Source organism: Oryctolagus cuniculus, chromosome 5 (genome assembly GCF_964237555.1).
Source record: "Oryctolagus cuniculus chromosome 5, mOryCun1.1, whole genome shotgun sequence".
Classification (NCBI taxonomy): Eukaryota; Metazoa; Chordata; class Mammalia; order Lagomorpha; family Leporidae; genus Oryctolagus; species Oryctolagus cuniculus.
Genome location: NC_091436.1, coordinates 23,957,542 through 23,975,582, shown reverse-complemented (window position 1 = coordinate 23,975,582; position 18,041 = coordinate 23,957,542). Strand labels below are relative to the sequence as shown.

Below are 18,041 nucleotides of genomic sequence, written 5' to 3'. Positions count from 1 at the left end.
GATACCAGTTCCATGTGGTGACCTAAATAAATAAAAGTTCCTTTGAGGCTGTCTGTTAATTTTTTATTTAGGATTTGCACGATGTGCAGTGTCACACTCTAAGTAATAGAGCCGTGCTTGTCATGTTGTCGCTTTCAGTATTGCTGACAGACAGAGTGCCTTGGAGGCTGATCTGAGGACAGTACAGGCCTCTCGCCGAGACTTGGAGAACTTCTTAAAGTGGATCCAAGAGGCAGAAGCCACGGTGAACGTGCTTGCGGATGCCTCTCAGCGAGAGAATGCTCTTCAGGACAATATCCTGGCCGCAGAGCTCAAACAGCAGATGCAGGTAAGGACCTGAGAGACGCACCCAGGATTTCTCTTTGCGCTGTGTTCTTCTCTGTGTGTGGACAGGCATGCTGGTTATTACCTGAAGGTGAAGTTGTCACCTTATTCTGTTAGGAAAGCAATTCTCCTTTATGAATAGTTGGTTTCAAGAAATAAGATCTGTGATATGCTTTTACTGAATATTAGAATAAAATAATCCCATCTCATTTTATGGAAGTAATAACTGTTTAGAATAGACGCTCATAGCTCGTCTGGCTTCTGACATTTTAAGGCCTTCATAGTTAGCTTTATTGAATCCTAAATTATAAGGGCATTTTCCCTTAATATGAAGTTGTTTCTTTCCCCATCTATTATAAATACTTGATACCAAAGAAGGAAAAGCTTTGTGATTTAGTATGCAACCTGAAATATTAAGCTTGAAGGTGTTACTTTTATGTTTTTGGCACTATAACTGTGATTGCATATGCAGTCTGCAGTTTAGATTTTTCTTCTATATGAAATGTGGAAATATAAAATCTTTCATTAAAAAAATGGAATCTTAGGAAGTAAATCTGAAAATTTTTTTCTGCTGCTAAGTACTATGGCTTCAGTGCTCTTGACCCTCCTAATTTTTCTGATTGACCTATTTTTCAAACTCATGTAGGCCTCTCACTTAGAACTTAATTCAAACCTTGTATTTTGATGGAGAAGTCTCCATATCTACCATGGTTTTTACATCTTGTTACTTCTTGATTCCATGTCATTCTCACATCAGTTTGACAGTCAGAGTTCATGAGATGCTTGGGAACACTCATTCCATTGTCATTTGATGCAAATCTTCTATCCCAATTGATCACATGATGTTCCAATGCTAGTGATTATGTTATTCCATATTATTGCCTCCCCTGTGCTCTGTGTGAAACTCCTAAGTAAACTTTGACTGCTATCCTGAGACCCTGAATTCACTACTATGAACTCAATTTTTTCAGTCTATTCTTAGCAAGTGTTTTTCCTTGAAACATCAAAAAGATTGTTTTGTAAAATGTCGACAAATAGGTGGATCTGATAAAAATCTATAAAAGCTTACTTTTAACTACTCTGGTTCTTACAATTTTTCTCTAAGTTTGAAATTATTTTCTTGAAAGTTTACAAAATAACTAAAATAGACCTTTTGGAGTAGGATTATTTATAACTTGTTCTATGCATAAAGACTTTTATGGTATTTTATCGTTGAGTTTTTAAGTTTAATGAAAATCCCTGTTTTCTTCCATTGCTTCTTATTTTCTATTTATTGTACAATATATTTGAGACTTGGCAATGAGTATGACCAAGCAGTTGACAAGTAAATGTATTCTTCTGTCTCTCCCTCTGGAGTATTGTGAGGTCAACATAAATGTTAATTGATAAAATATTTATCAGTCATCTTGAGTTTCGGGGGTTACAGAGGGCTATTGATGTGGGTAGGTGCTAGACAGAATGTGAGTTTTTATGACTTGCACAACTTTAGGCCTGACCTATAAATACTCATTGATATGTAATTTTTGTATTACAAGTGTTAAGTTCAACAACATCTAGACTGTGCAGTTGAGTAGGTAACAGGTTATAGACAGTGAGCGGAGGAGGCTTGAAATGAATCTTGTAATGAGCTCCAGCAAATTCAAGCTTGTTGGAGAGTGTGGTGAAGTTTTGTGCCAACCTTTTTCTCAGGACATATTCTTACTGGAGCCAAGCGCTGCTCAATATTTAATGAATATTCAAACTGTGCAAGAGGTAAATGTAAATAGAAATGTTTCAAATCTTTCTAAATGAAAATAACAAAGCATGGGATTATGGATGGCAGACAGCATCAGGGAAGAGAGACTGTTTACTGAAATCCCAAAATACATTATAACATGTGTAATCTCTGCTTCTCAAATAATTTAGTGTTGCTAAAATAGTCTATTTTGGCTCATTGAAAACATTAAAGAGGGCATTAACTAAGAGCCTAGTAAAAATCTCTTTTTTAGCTAATAATAAATTGTACATTGTTTACACTTAGGATGCTTCATATTATGGTAATTTACATCATTTTCACTCCCTTGTTCACTTTTTAAAGACGTCTGACTTATTTGAAGTGGGGGGAGAGGAACAGAAAGTGACAGAAGGGACAGAAAGAAAGACACAGAAATCTAAATCTCCCATCTACTGGTTCTCCCCAAATGCTGGGCCAGACTGAAGCCAGGAGCCTGGAATTCAACCTTGGTCTCCCACATAATGTGGCAGGGACCCAAGGGCATGAGTTATCACCTGCCTTCCAGGGTGCACATTTGCAACCAGCTGCAATGGAGAATGGAGCTAGGATTCTAACCCTGCACTCCAATATGGGTTGTAGGTATCCCAAGCAGCATCTTACCTGCTATACCAAACATCTGTGCAACTCCCTTTCTCCTTGACTTGTTCTTCTTTTTTTGTTTTAAGATTTATTTGAAAGTCAGAGTTACACAGAGAGAGTAAAGGCAGAAAGAGAGAGAGAGAGAGAGAGGCCTTCTATCCAATGGTTCACTCCCCAATTGGCTGCAATGGCCAGAGCTGCACCCATCTGAAGCCAGGAGCCAGGAGCTTCTTCTGGGTCTCCTACATAGGTGCAGGGGCCTAAGGCCTTGAGCCATATTCTACTGCTTTCCCAGGCCATAGCAGAGCCCTGGATTGAAAGTAGAGCAGCTGGGTCTTGAACTGGTGCCATATGGGATGCTGGCACTTCAGGCCAGGGCATTAACCCGCTGCACCACATTGCCACCCCCTTGACTTGTTCTTAATTTTAAAACATTCTATTTTATTTAAAACATAACCAGCCGGCACTGTGGCTCACTAGGCTAATCCTCCGCCTTGCGGCGCCGGCACACCGGGTCTAAGTCCCAGTCGGGGCGCCAGATTCTGTCCCAGTTGCCCCTCTTCCAGGCTAGCTCTCTGCTGTGGCCAGGGAGTGCAGTGGAGGATGGCCCAAGTGCTTGGGCCCTGCACCCCATGGGAGACCAGGATAAGTACCTGGCTCCTGCCATCGGATCAGCATGGTGCGCCGGCCACAGCGTGCCAGCCGCGGTGGCCATTGGAGGGTGAACCAACGGCAAAGGAAGACCTTTCTCTCTGTCTCTCTCTCTCTCACTGTCCACTCTGCCTGTCAAAAACAAAACAAAAAAACATAACCTATTGCTTTATTTTTAGAAGATTGTGAGTAGATTATTGTTAGAGATTTAGTACCTTTTGGTGAGTATATCTGAAATGGGAGAATTTTAATTTTCTGGTGGGCTGATGTATTAAATGCTCTCAGTTGGTATGAATGAACAGATACTTAAAAAGGAAACTTGTTTGGTGATGAAAATGTGTTTATTGAAGACCACGAATGTACAGAAGCATCTGAAGCCATCAAATAAATTGTCTAACAGTGTGGTAGGATAAGGACCAGGGCATGTTTGTGCACCCTGCACGAGTGGTGTATGTATAGCTGCTCAGATGACACGCCCACTATTCATACCTGCTTCATATCTTGTGACAACCAGAGGCAGAGCCGTGGGAGCATTTCACGGAGATGAAGATGTTTATTCTTGTATTCAGCTGAATGTGAATCTTGGATACCTTTTGGTAAAGGATAGTTTGGGAGGACAATGGACAATGAAGATTTATTTCTGGAGTATACTATAATACATGCCATTTCTGTTATGGGTGGTGGCTATTTGTGTCTATGTATTGAAGCTCCATTACTCTTACTGCAAGGCTCTTAAGTTTTATTCCTCAGCAGAGATGATCCTGCGGGAGAGAGAAGCCCTTGAAAGCAGAGCAGGGCAGGTTATGGAGGGTCTTGTATGACATGCTGAGTATTGTGTATGGTAACCTGATGGCAGTGGGGGAAGTGATAAAGGATTCCAAGCAATAGAATAATGCAGTGGGATTTTTGCTTTAAAGGAATCTAGCTGATGGCATTCTGAGGGATGAATTTGAAGCAGGCAAGGACAGAAATTGTTAGGACAGGGGTGTAAATTATAGCAGGCATGTGAGGGTATGGTAAATTTATTTTGACTACATTGAAAGGAAACCTTTGAGTAACACCTAAGTGGAAATATTGGGTACCCAGTTGTCACTGTGAATTTGTATCAGAGGAGAAAATTTGATCAAAGATGCAGAATATTTTTTTCTTGTGTTTACTTTTGACTCCCAGGAAGCTTTTTAATTTTAATGAATTTATTATCAATTTTCATGTCCATATTCTAGATTTTATTGTTTTAAATACAATTTTCAATGTAAAGTTTACATTTAAGCAGTATCAGTTGAGATATTCTGATTCTTTCCTGGGTATGATCCCAAGACCCTGTGGATTTTTGGGGGAAGTGGGTGTGGTATGATAATAGGTGTCTGGCTCTGCTTTCTCACAATTTATGTTTCAGGATTATTATATTTCTATTTCCTGTGTTCACTTTTAGTCTAATTTCCATTCTTTGGGTCCATAAATTCAGACTTTGTAGATTATTTCAGGTCTTCCTGTACCGTGCTCCATACACGGCACTGTGTGTGGTTGTAGCTGAGGAGGGGTTTAATCTCTATCTTGTGGGAACTTCACCTCCTATTTTTGACACAGGAATTATACAAGTTGAACATTCCTAATCCAGAAATATGCAATCTGAAATGTTTCCAAATCCAAAATTTCTGAGTGTTGACAAGGTGCTGAACGTGGAAAATTCCACACTATGTTTCATGTGCAACATAAACAAAACTACCATATACAGGCTGTGTGTGTGAGGTGTAGGAAGCATGTTATGACTTGGGTCCCTTCCCCAAGGTATCTCATTATGTATGTGCAAATATTATATTGAAAAATCCCTCCCCACCCATAATCTAAAATGCTTCTGGTATGAAGCTTGTTCAGAAGTGGATACATGACCTATAGCTTCTTCCTATGTTGACAATGATTTTTTTGGCATGTAGCTCATGTGCTATACAGTCTACCACGTGCATTTTACAGTTCCATTGGTTTTAGTGTATTCAGTCGTGCAGTGACCACCACAAGCAAGTTGGAACCTTTCGTCACTTCAGACAGGCACCCTTCGTCCTTTAGCTGCCCAGTCTCCTAAGCAATCACTGATTTGTTTGTATCTATTTGCTTTATTTATATTTTAAACTGTATTAACTAACTGTGGCCTCTGCATCCAGCTGTACACAGATCGGTTGATATTTGGAGCTTCACCAGAGGGAGGCAGTATAGATTGTTCAGCGTAGACTTGCATAGAAAATAAAAGACACAAGCAGAAGTACATAAACACTTCTTGATAAACAATTCTCTGAGTCTCAGTATAGGACTTGTATACATGTTAACATGAAGGACTGAGAGGCAAATGAAGGAAAAGAACAGAAACAAACACTTGACATCTCTACATTTCTCTTAAGGAATCAAGACAACATCAGGGAGAGGTGAAACTGCAGCCTTAGCCAGGTTATTAGTTTGAGCAGGACACTGATAATGAGAGACATCTGGGTTCTATTTTGGGCTATGTCCTTTTGCCCTGTCATTTAATCATTCTAGGTTGTGCTCTTCACCTCCTAACATCACTTTGTCCCCCAATTGATATTTGTAATAATATTCAAGCTGCAGTAGCAAATGTGTCTCAAGAATGTATACATACCCATAAAAACCAAAAATTCTGTACTTGCTCTTCATATGATGTAATTATGGTCCTGTATTTCCTGTTCATAAAATTAAAGCAGCGTTATGGCAAATCAAATGAGATCATGAAGATGCTGTCTAAGAGAAATGCGGTAATTTGGAATGTTTAGTAAGTAGTCCATTACACACTTATTGCTATTAACTTTGCTGTTTCATTAGATGACTCCCAGCCTATTTGATTAATAACGACTTTCCTCCGAGGCAGACACAGGAGAGCCCATTGGATGGCTCTGCATTTAGGGTATCTTAGGTCAAGCCACACACCCACTGCAAGTATATTTTATTTTGTTCTTGTATTTTCAGTGAGGTTCTGCTGAGATCTGTCTGGAGGTGGTTTCTTGGCACTTAATGTATGGGCTGCTGTCCTAAGAATCAGGTACCCCTCTGCTCTTCTGGAGATTTATAAGAGGGTGCATTCTTCACCCATGCCACAGGGCACATCGGGCTGCGTTTCTTTGGGCAGTGAATGCATCCCTCTTCAGAGTGAGAGGGTGAATGCCACTCTGTCTCTTAATAGAAACCAGCTCCCAGACACGCACCGTGGTGGCGATGTGTTGAATCTCTGTTCCCAGGGGATGTCTGCTTTGTATCTGCAGCTTTAATGTTTCACTTAATATCCTCTTTAGCTACCGAGCGTGCCTCTCCGGCAGCAGGCAGCGCTTGGCTGCTCGACAACTTGCTTCATTTCTGGCCATGCTGGGCTGAGCTAGTCCTGGCCGTGAGCATCTGCTGGGGGGCTTTTCTGAGTGGCGTTTGTCTGGGTTTTTGAAATTGAGAAGAAGTTGAAGGAATAGCAGCCTCCTTTTTCCCTTGAACCTGAGCCCCTGTATCTTTCAAATGCATTCCTGGAACGAGCATGCTCAGAGAACTGGCAAATCATTGTCCAGTGACCGGGAGGAAATGATCGTTGCTCTTCATTTATAATGCAAATTCTGAGGTGTCTCCAGAAGTGTGGTAAACTTAAAATGATGGCTGTGGTGAGAACGTCTCTGCAGAAAGTTGTGGTTTTGTTACATCGTTTACAAAGGATGGCAGTTTCTTCTCCTCGGTATCAGAAGCTCTGTAAGGTAACTGAGTGATTGAAAATGAGGATCTCGGGTGTTTGACAATTCTACTCTTTCTTGGGGTCTGAAAACACATCTGCCAGGTTCTTGTCAAGGAAAGATTCACTTCCTTAGTGATCTGTCCTGGGAGCTGCTAAAGGGACCTGTCTAATTAAATTTTGCTGAGAATCTGAAAGAAGTACTGTTTCAGCACATACTTTGTTTTGCATTTGACACAGCCTTGTCTTCTGAGATGGGCTAGTGAATCGAACTGTTAGGAGAAAACATGGCAAAACTACATTCATTAAGACCTGTTACCTTTGTGGTACTTTATGGTGTCTTAATATTGAATGCACATTAATTTTACATGAATTTTGATGGAATTAAAAGCAGAGCTTAAAGTAATCTTTCAGTAGATCACTTAAAAATTGTCCGTCTTTTTATGGGTAATTGTTTTTTAATGAAAAATATAAAGCACAGACATTTGAAAAACTATCAGACTTAAACCCAAGACAAAATATCCCCTGTGTTTTCTAATCTCCAGGTATTGTAGTTGAGTTTGAGGAAGTTAATTGTATTTGGACAGGTGGATTAAGTAGTTTCTACAGGCAACCTGTTTGACAGTTGCAAATTTTTAATACTACGTATTCCTAAACAGAAACCATTGCATCAGCGGCTATGTTGTTTTTAAAGTTGGCTATTACATTTTTATCATAGTTTTATTTTATTCAAGTGATGCTCATACAAACTCATTACTTTTGTAAACAACTAGATGACCCCATATAGAAAGAGGGAATTGTAACAGGAATGTTGTAACAATTTTCACCACAGCATACATATTCTTCCTTTCTTTCTGTCATATTCTTAGTACCAGTCCCGAGAATGTATCTTATTGGTCTCTTAACTGCCAAAACTTATTTGTAATGATTGGAAAAACTGCCTTTAAGACAATGTTATTTTTCCAGTGATATTAAAAAATGGGATGTTTAGTTATGGAGGCTGTGTTTACATGGCAGAAGATAAGGGAGAAAAACCAGTATTTTTTTAGCTCTATCATGTTTTAATGTTACTTACAGTTTGGCCATTAGATGTAGTTGTGTTTGGAAACTTTAAGAAAAAAAATTTAAGATAGATTAAGGTAGTGAAGTATTCTTTATAGAAATACTTAGAAGTCTTCCCGTTTGCATCAGAAACTAAGCAAAACTTAATGCAAGTTAAATAACTCAGTTGTAAACCTAATTATTTCAGTATGTCATGTTTTCTTCTCCCACAAAGAATATGTTTATTCTGGTCCAAAATTTATGGTTTTCATGAAAAGGCAGGTTTTGATAATGGATGAGAAAAGCTCATTCATAAGTATATGCTATTTATTTATTTGTTTTTTACTAACAGAGTGACTATGTAGAACATGTTTCAAAAATGTCTAGGTTATTTTTCTGATCTATATATATATACTTTCATTAAACAAGATTTTTTAGAGTCATGTGACCAAGATATTAAATTAGTCTGACATCTGCAGCAAAAGTCACTTACTGGAGAAAGTTGCTAATTATTTTCGTAATTATGCCCTGAATTAAGCACAAGTTAAGTTACTGAAGTCATTGGGTAAATTAATTCCCAACGAAAGAACTCTTTGGGAAGAGTTCTTGAGATATATAATTTACCAAAAATGCTATTAAAATGCACATGTTTAGAGTAAATGTTTTTTTTTTTTTTTGTGGGGTGGGCAGAATTTATATTACTTACTGTAGGCATGTTATCTTCTACATGTTTTTTTCACGTATGTAAAATTAACAACTGCCCTGATAATGAAATGATACATATACAATTCCAGAAGTTTCCAGCAGGTGTCAATATAAGGCAGTGATATATGAAATTTTGGCTACAGGACTGGGAATCTAGATGAGAAAGTGGTGCAATTACCATAAAACAAATGAGCTAGTAACAGATACATTTTATTCGCCTGACTACATTTTGAAGACTGATCTTAACTGTTGAACTGTGTTAACTCATATAAGTTAAAGTTTTAGTTGTGGAATTACATATTAATTTATGGTTGCCCTTTCAAGTATTGACATAGATATCTATACTAACTGAAAATAACTGCATTTTAATTATCAACAGTCTGTGTGTTTCATAATGTTTAAATAATTTTGGTATTTATTTGCTTTAAGATACTATATATTCTTTTCTCCCTAAACTGTAAGTGCTGTCATGATTTTATCTTCTCCATACCTTCTTAAATGCTCTAAATTTAGTTTTTTAGAAAGGAAATGCTGTGTATAGCATAGAAAATATAAAATATAAAGGCAGTCTATTGTATATATTTTTACAGACTGAAATGAATGAGGAAAAATGTTAATAATAAGAAAACTTGAGAATTTTAAGTTCATATTGGCATTTTTGAAATCTAGCATCTGTTAATATTTTTGTACTCATTTAAAGTTGTTTTTATGATCTCCTTTTTATGTATTATATGGTATTTAAGTATTTGAATCAGAATTTTTGCTCAGTGGCACTTGATCTTTTTTGGCTGTCTGCATACTTCTCCTGTTTGTCAGAAAGCAGTTTATACTATACCACTGGAAATTGATTTAGATTATTCTTATTTGTGGCCTCTCTTGAATGTTTCAAAGAGGGGTAGGAATGACAAGAGACATTTCAGCAACTCACAACTCTTAGAGTTAAAAATTTATTTTCCCTTATTTGTGCATTTCCTTGTGTATTTTGACTTTAAAATATTTCTTCCTGGTTATATATCCAGTAAAATTTGGGCAGAAAACTGAAATAAAGGGCCACTTACTTGGAGATATAATTAGCAGCATTGAATTTGCCCTAATGACCTAAAATCACCCAACTCTAGATGTGAATTTTTTTGATTTGGTTTTGATTAAAATATTATGACTATACAATATTTTTTTCTTTTAATAGGGCACAAGAAAAGAAAAACTGAGTTAAATGATTTTGAAAAGTCATTGAATTTAATTTGTTTTCACTATTTGATCATTTTGGGGTGTTTTATATCTTAATGTCTTTGGATTAAAAAGTAATTGAATTTATGTTGAATCAGAAAGTAATTGTGTAATTCCTCATTTTTTTCTCTGTGCCAATTTTTATAAAATATTTAATAATTGAGGACATGGTAAATGCAGTTTCTTGTAAATTAGGTTTGGGTATGAAACATTATAAAGAAATGAGAATAATTTTCATACAAACAGTGTTGTACATGGAATACTTCATGACTTAAGCATTTAAAAAATTCTAATTTGACTAATATAACTTCAATTTGCCTACATATAAATGTAAATTATGTTAATTCATGGATCTTAATTGTCTCCAAACCTTTGATCATGTAATGCTACCAGGAAAAATATTTTAAATATACAGCTAGCTATGTATTGGTATATATTCATGTTAAAATGGGGTAACATCATGTATTAAATGTTAGTAGAGTGCAAGTTTTGTTCTTTTTTATGTCTTCTAGTACCTTAAATTGCTTCTCTTTTTCTCTCTGTGTGGTATACATACACTCCCTTTTGGTGACCACCATCTTATCCGTATGATAAAACTCTGGGTAGTCTTGGTTTAGCATTTTAGTGACCTTCTGCTTTCAGTAAGGTGCTGATCTCAAAGTCACACTTAAAAATTGTGTTTTGTAAAATATCAGAGCAGCTGCCTCTGACTACTTTGTGAAAATTGAGAGACCAGAAAATTCCATGTATCAAGTCAGGGTTGACTGGTGATATATGCATATGCATAGAAAAGAGTGTGTGTGTGTGTGTCTGTGTGTCTGTGTGTTTGCATGTGTAGAACCTTTTGAAAACTTGTAGTGCCAAAGGGTAACTACATCAGTCTCAATAGATTTTCACATGAAGTCAGTTCACATGCCGTTTTTCTTTTACATATGTAGCTAAAGCTTCTTTAGTGGAAGTTAAGTTTGGATATGTGTTTTTATAAGAAGACACTGAACCATGCTTTCTAATAGTTCAATTATTTTTTATAGCCAAACACATTCCCTCACCTTTTTTTCTTTTTTGGTGAGTCCTTGAATAATTAAATTCTTAAGTGTTCTAGGGTGATGAAACTTTACTTTGTCATGATCTCAGAGTGGGGATATACATATTTTATTGTCAACTCTCATAGTCTTCAATAACCAGATCACAGACATACTTGTTGAACCACAGAAAAGGTCAGGCATGACCCTATAACCTGGAAGTAGAATTCCTACTTGATCACATGAAGGATTCTCATTTCTTGGTTTCATGAGAAACTCTTAGACTGGTTAGTTCAGAAAATTTGTTAAAGGTAAGATTTACGGGAGAAAAATGGCATAAATAGAAGGATTTGCCCTCATATAACCCATTCCATTGATGACTTAAGTGTGTTTTATCAGAGCTGTAGGGACACCAGAGCTGATTGCTTCTGTAATTATAGATAAAAGTGAAATGGAGTCAGTTTGAGAAATCTGTCACTGTCAGATAATTTTCTGTGGCTTCCCAAAGTGGCAGCATTTTTTTTGTCATAGCTCCCCAAGTGAATGTGCATAACAAAATTATTTTTAATAAGTATCTAATTAAGATTTTGTTAGTCAAAAAACTTATGCTATGAATGACTTAGCTAATACAATATATTAGATCTGCTTTAATACTTTGACACATAATTAAGAAATAATTAATCCCTATCTGTAAGATTGCTTTCTAAATAGTCTTTAACAGCTGAGATACTGTTATTTGTACAAGTCTAAAAGTCTGATATGAGTTTGAATCAAGAACACACAGGAAACCCTCCTGAAAGAGTTGGAATGGTAATATGGATATAGATGAGAGATATTCTTTAATTTTATACTATTACTTAATTATTGTGATGAAAAGACTGATTTGTGTTTTCCTATACAGAAAAATTATTAAATTTAAATGCTGTCTCCCAGACTTTGTGCATTGCTAGATTCTAAATGTACAGATATTATCTGCTTTCGCCTACTCTTGATTGTAAGCATGGCCGGTATCTCTTGGTATATTTGGTAGTTTATTTTTAACTCTCTAAAATAAGCAATTTATTAGAGTTCCTACAATAGAGATAGAAGAATATGGAGAATTTTATGCTATGGTAGCTTTCTCAGTTTCACAAACTTCATTCATTTCTGGGCAAAGTGATGAGTCCAAATAACTGGAATTGGAAAGGATACGAAGTGCATCCAAGGGTTTATTTCATTTTTTTTTCTCTAGTTTGTTCAGTTCTATAGAGCTCAAAAAGATCAATTTATAACAAAACTCACTTCTGAAAGCAGATAATTCCTTTAAATGCTTAATAAATAATCAAGTAATCTTAAAGTATGGCTTGATAAAGTTTAAAAAAGGTTTTGGAAAAATATCAGATGGAACAAGGTGTTAATCTGTTTTTACAATAGATAATTATTTGCTTTTGTTGTAAGAGAATTGAGAGAAAAATCATTGACTACAGCAATAAAAACTATAAGCTTTCATTATCGGAAAATGTCTTGTTACCACTGATAAGATCTTACATTTTTGGTGTTTTAGAGTTTACAGTGTGTTTTCTTATATATCACATCATTAGTAAGTATAGTATTAATGTGATTATATTATTATTTAGACTTAAGAGGTAGGAAAGAAGTGATTTTTCCTGTTAACTGGAAAAATAGTTTTTGTAAACAAGTAGATTAAGAAACTTGCTAAAACTTATACTAAGCAATGTTTTCTGATTATAGATCTATTGTCTCTCTGCGTTCAACTTAGATAGTTGTAGGAATTGTATTGGGCTAAAATGAGCTGCGCAATATACAAGGGAAGGGAAGAGATACCACATTACCTTGATAGTTGATGTTGCTTCATTCTATTATTTCCATGTGCATTTTATTGTTTGAAGAAGTTTAACTTTTACTCTCCTCATAATATGAGTTATGGAATCCTGGAGCATGAGATACCAGAAACCATCTGATTCAACTATTTCATTGTATAGATCAGAAAATGGATCACTTATGCTATTTTATTTTATTTTATTTTATTGACAGGCAGAGTGGACAGTGAGAGAGAGAGAGAGACAGAGAGAAAGGTCTTCCTTTGCCGTTGGTTCACCCCCCAATGGCTGCTGCAGTACAGCTTTTGGATTACAGTGGCTTTCCCCCCCCATATCTTCCCTCCCACCTGCAACCCTCCCCTCTCCCACTCCCTCTCCCCTTCCATTCACATCAAGATTCATTTTCAATTCTCTTTATATATGGAAGATCAATTTGGTATATATTAAGTAAAGATTTCAACAGTTTGCACCCACACAGAAACTAGCATTAATTCACATTGTACAACACATTTTATTTTATTTTTGACACTTTGATGGGCACCTGTTTTTTTTTTTTATAGATTTATTTATTTTTTTGAAAGTTAGAGTTACACAGAGAGAGGAGAGAGAGAGAGAGGTTTTTCATCTGATGGTTCACTCCCCAGTTGGCCGCAATGCCTGGAGCTGTGCTGATCTGAAGCCAGGAGCCAGGAGTTTCTTTGGGATCTCCCATGTGTGTACTGGGGCCCAAGGACTTGGGCCATCCTCTAATGCTTTCCCAGGCCACAGCAGAGAGCTAGATTGGAAGTGGAGCAGCTGGGACTTGAACCAGTGTCCATATGGGATGCTGGCACTGCAAGCGATGGCTTTACCCACAATGCCGGCTCCACCTGCATTTTTTTGTTTCTACTAGAAGTTTAAAGACAATTAAACGTGCTCTTTTTATAGCTATTTTGATATTCAACTTCTGGCTATATAATCTTTGCAACAAAATGAATGCAACTGGAGACCATTATGCTTAGTGAAATAAGCCAGATCCAAAAAGACAAATATCATATGTTTTCATTCTCCTTTGTTTTTGGAATCATTTTGAATGTTATTTTAATTTTTTTGCATTGTAAAGTTTTTAAAAATTGTTGTTAATATAAAGACAATAAATTTGAACTCTCCTCCCTCTTTCTTTCCTTTTTTTTCTTTAATTTTTCAAAGACATAATTTCAATCCACTCTATAATCACAGGTTTAATTCACTACTAACCATAAAAATCAATAAAAAAATAGGAATACCACAGTTCCATAGGAAAACAAACAAGGGCTAAGAACAATAATCATATCACATGATGTCTGTTTAATTTCTGTACTTTTTTTTATTTTCTATTAACTGCCACATATCAGAAAAAAACATATGGTATTTGTCTTTTTGAAACTGGATTATTTCACTTAGCATAATGATTTCCAGTTGCATCCATTTTGTTGCAAAAGACAGGATTTCATTCTGTTTTATGGCTGAGCAGTATTCCATAATTCACATTTAGCACATTTTTAAATCCAATCATCAGTTGATAGACATCTGGGTTGCTTCCATGTCTTAGCTATTGTGAATGAAGCTGCAATAAACATGGGGGTAATAAGCTAATTTCCCATTATATTTGGGTGAATTTCCAAGAGTGTGGTGGCTGGGTCATATGGTCGTTCTATTTTCAGATTTCTGAAGAATCTCCATACTGTCTTCCATAATGGTTGTACTGGTTTATATTCCCACCAATATTGTACTGGGGGATTTTTTTCCCCCATCCTTGCCAACATTTATTGTTTTTTTGTTTTGTTTTGTTTTCATAAAATTCTTTCTTTCTTTTTTTTTTAACTTTTATTTAATGAATATAAATTACCAAAGTACAGCTTATGGATTACAATGGTTTCCCCCCATAACTTCCCTCCCACCTGCAACCCTCCCCTTATCCACTCCCTCTCCCCTTCCATTCACATCAAGATTCATTTTTAATTCTCTTTATATACAGAAGATCAGTTTAGCATATATTAAGTAAAGATTTCAACAGTTTGCACCCACATAGAAACACAAAGTGAAAAATACTGTTTGAGTACTAGTTATAGCACTAAATCACAATGTTCAGTACATTAAGGACAGAGATCCTACATGAGGAGTAAGTGCAGAGTGACTCCTGTTGTTGACTTAACAAATTGACACTCTTGTTTATGGCATGAGTAATCACCCCAGGCTCTTGTCAGGAGTTGCCAAGGCTATGGAAGCCTTTTGAGTTTGCCGACTCTGATCATATTTAGACAAGGTCATAGTCAAAGTGAAAGGTACCTCCTTCTTTGATGACCTGTTCTTTCCACTGTGATCTCACTCGCAGAGACCTTTCATTTAGGTGTTTTTTTTTTTTTTTTTTTTTTTTTTTTTTTTGCCAGAGTGTCTTGGCTTTCCATGCCTGAAATACTCTCATGGGCATTTCAGCCAGATCCACATGCTTTAAGGGCTGATTCTGAGGTCAGAGTGCTGTTTAGGACATCTGCCATTCTATGAGTCTGCTGTGTATCTCACTTCCCATGTTGGATCGTTCTCTCCCTCTATTATTCTATCAGTATTTGCAGACACTATTCTTGTTTATGGGATCCCTTTGACTCTTAGTCCTATCATTACGATCAATTGTGAACAGAACTTGATCACTTGGACTAGTGAGATGGCATTGGAACATGCCACCTTGATGGGATTGAATTCGAATCCCCTGGTATGTTTCTAACTCTACCATTTGGGGCAAGTCAGCTTGAGCATGTCCCGAATTGCACAACTCTTCCCTCTCTTATTCCCACTCTTATATTTAACAGCGATCACTTTTCAGTTAAGTTTCAACACTTAAGAATAACTGTGTATTAATTACAGAATTCAACCAATATTATTAAGTAGAACAAAAAAAATACTAAGAGGGATAATGTATTAAGTTGTTCATCAACAGTCAGGGCAAGTTTTTTTGATTTATATGTTTGATTTTGTAGCTAATATATAGAGTACAAAAATTATATATGAGTGAGATTGACATCTTGAGATTTGATTTGTATATAGCCCTTGTCTATATTCCTATAGAACAGTAGTCTTTCTACTTTGTATTGTTTGAATTCTTTATAAAGTGAATGATTAAGCCTGTAGCCATAAAGTAAATTGAAAGTATGTTATCATGAAAATTGAGAGACAAAAAAAAAAAAAAGAAAGGAAGGAAGAGAGGGTAGGAAGTATCATTATGGGCTTAAATTATATTATATATCAGCAGCTGGTTCTGTGGTGTAATGGGTTAAAGCTCTGGCCCAAAGTGCCGGCATCCCATATAGGCACCGGTTCTAGTCCTGGCTGCTCCTCTTCCGATCTAGCTCTCTGCTATGGCCTAGGAAAGCAGTAGAGGATGGCCCAAGTGCTTGGATCCCTGCACCCACGTGGGAGACCCAGAAGAAGCTCCTGGCTCCTGACTTCAGATCAGCTCAGCTCCAGCTATTTTGACCAACTGTGGAGTGAACCATAGGATGGAAGACCTCTCTGTCTTGACTTCTCTCTGTAACTCTGCTTTCAAATAAATAAAATCAATCTTTAAAAAATTATGAAATATGAAATCTGTCTTCATAAAAATTTAAATAGTTTATAACAAAAAGAGAACTAAGATTTTGTTCTAGTTTAAACTTGTACATTGGGTGCTTTCCTAATGGATTCATTTTCATCTTTGTCAAAAGGATGGATTGGTTCATTTTAATGCAAATTAATAGAGTTTGTTCTGGTTTTTGATTCATAATTTAGTTTACTTTGAGTCTCAGTGCCACAAGTGTTGAATTATCTATTCACTGAGCCTAATTCTCCATACTCAAGTGTGGTTTTTAACATTAAATTTAAAAGGGTATACAAGTACCTTAAAAAAATTGAAAGAGGCAAATGATTTTCTAGACAGGGCCTATGTATTTGAGAGGCAAGAGAGAGAAAGCTTGTATCTGCTGGTTCAGTCCCCAGATGCCCATGTTGGATCAGATTGGGCCAAATCCAGAAGGTGAGATTCATTCCAGGTCTCCCATGTTGGTGGCAGTCACCACTGCTGCCTCCTAGATCTACATCTTTGGGAAGCTGGAATCAGGAGTTGGAGCCAGAAATTCAACCTGGGCACTCAGATGTGGGTTAAGGGTGTTTAACTACTGGTCTAACTGCCTAACCTGGATTGGGGCCTTTCTTTTCTTTGTTTTTTTTCAGTTCATATAAAAAAAATGTAATGAAAGACTCTTGTATGCTAAACAGATGCAAGCAGCATGGACATAATATACAGTGTTGTATTTTCAGGTAAAATATGGAGTCCCATAAGTGGTTTTGAAAAATTTTTAAGTGTATTTATCTTCTTTGAAACTTTTATTGTTTCACTTATTTTTAATTGAAAAATAATAATTGCAGATATTTATAAAGAATTTTAGCTGTAAGACCAAGGTTTCAAATACTTGACTTTGCCACTTACTAGTTAGATTATCTTGGCAAGTTCTTTAACATATGTGGTCTCAGCTCCCCTCTCAGAAAATGGGGTAGAATTAGTTCGTCTCTCATTCTCATAGGTATCCTCACTCACCAGCTGTGTGTGGATCATGTGATGTGTGCAGTACAGGCAAATTTTCTTTGGGGTGTGGTGGTGTCATTGTTTACACTCCCTCCAAACCTGAAGCAACTCTTACTTCATGACTACGAAGTTCACTCTGCTGTGGCCCAGGGACTTTCAACCAAGGATTCGTGCCCCACAGACTTTGACTCCTTGGGTCTAAGATGCAGTTTGGGCCATCCCTCTGTGGCGATGCTTTCACAGAGAAGGAAAAAGCAAATCTTTGAAGTCTTCCTAGGGCCTTTATTTTCTGTTTGAGAAACTGTGCAAGAAGAAAGCTTCCCTAGAGCAGTGGGCTTGTGGTAGGAATTCCTGAGGGATGAGTATTCATGAAGTTATGGTGGCTTGCTAGATTACTGATTAGGCTCCTTGAGAGCACCTAAAATAAATCTAGTTAGCTCACAATGAGGGTAGAAAGTGCTGACTTGCTGATTTACACAAACCATCATATGAAAATGAAGTCTACTTTCATTACCAGAGACTAAACAAAGCAAAGCAGTCATTGTTACTGTGACTGATACAGGAGGAAAAAACAGATTTGCTTAGAAGAGAATGGAAAGAAACAGACTTTTAA

The 18,041-nt window shown here is 36.6% G+C and overlaps 1 protein-coding gene across 1 annotated transcript in view; it reads left to right on the top strand.

Annotated features, from left to right (window-relative positions):
* UTRN (utrophin) overlaps nt 1-18,041 on the top strand; it is a gene marked incomplete in the record, with an annotated part of 519,651 nt that overhangs the window by 239,472 nt on the left and 262,138 nt on the right. Inside the window, 1 exon segment of the mRNA XM_070073468.1 lies at nt 139-328. Coding sequence (XP_069929569.1) covers nt 139-328 — 190 coding nt within the window.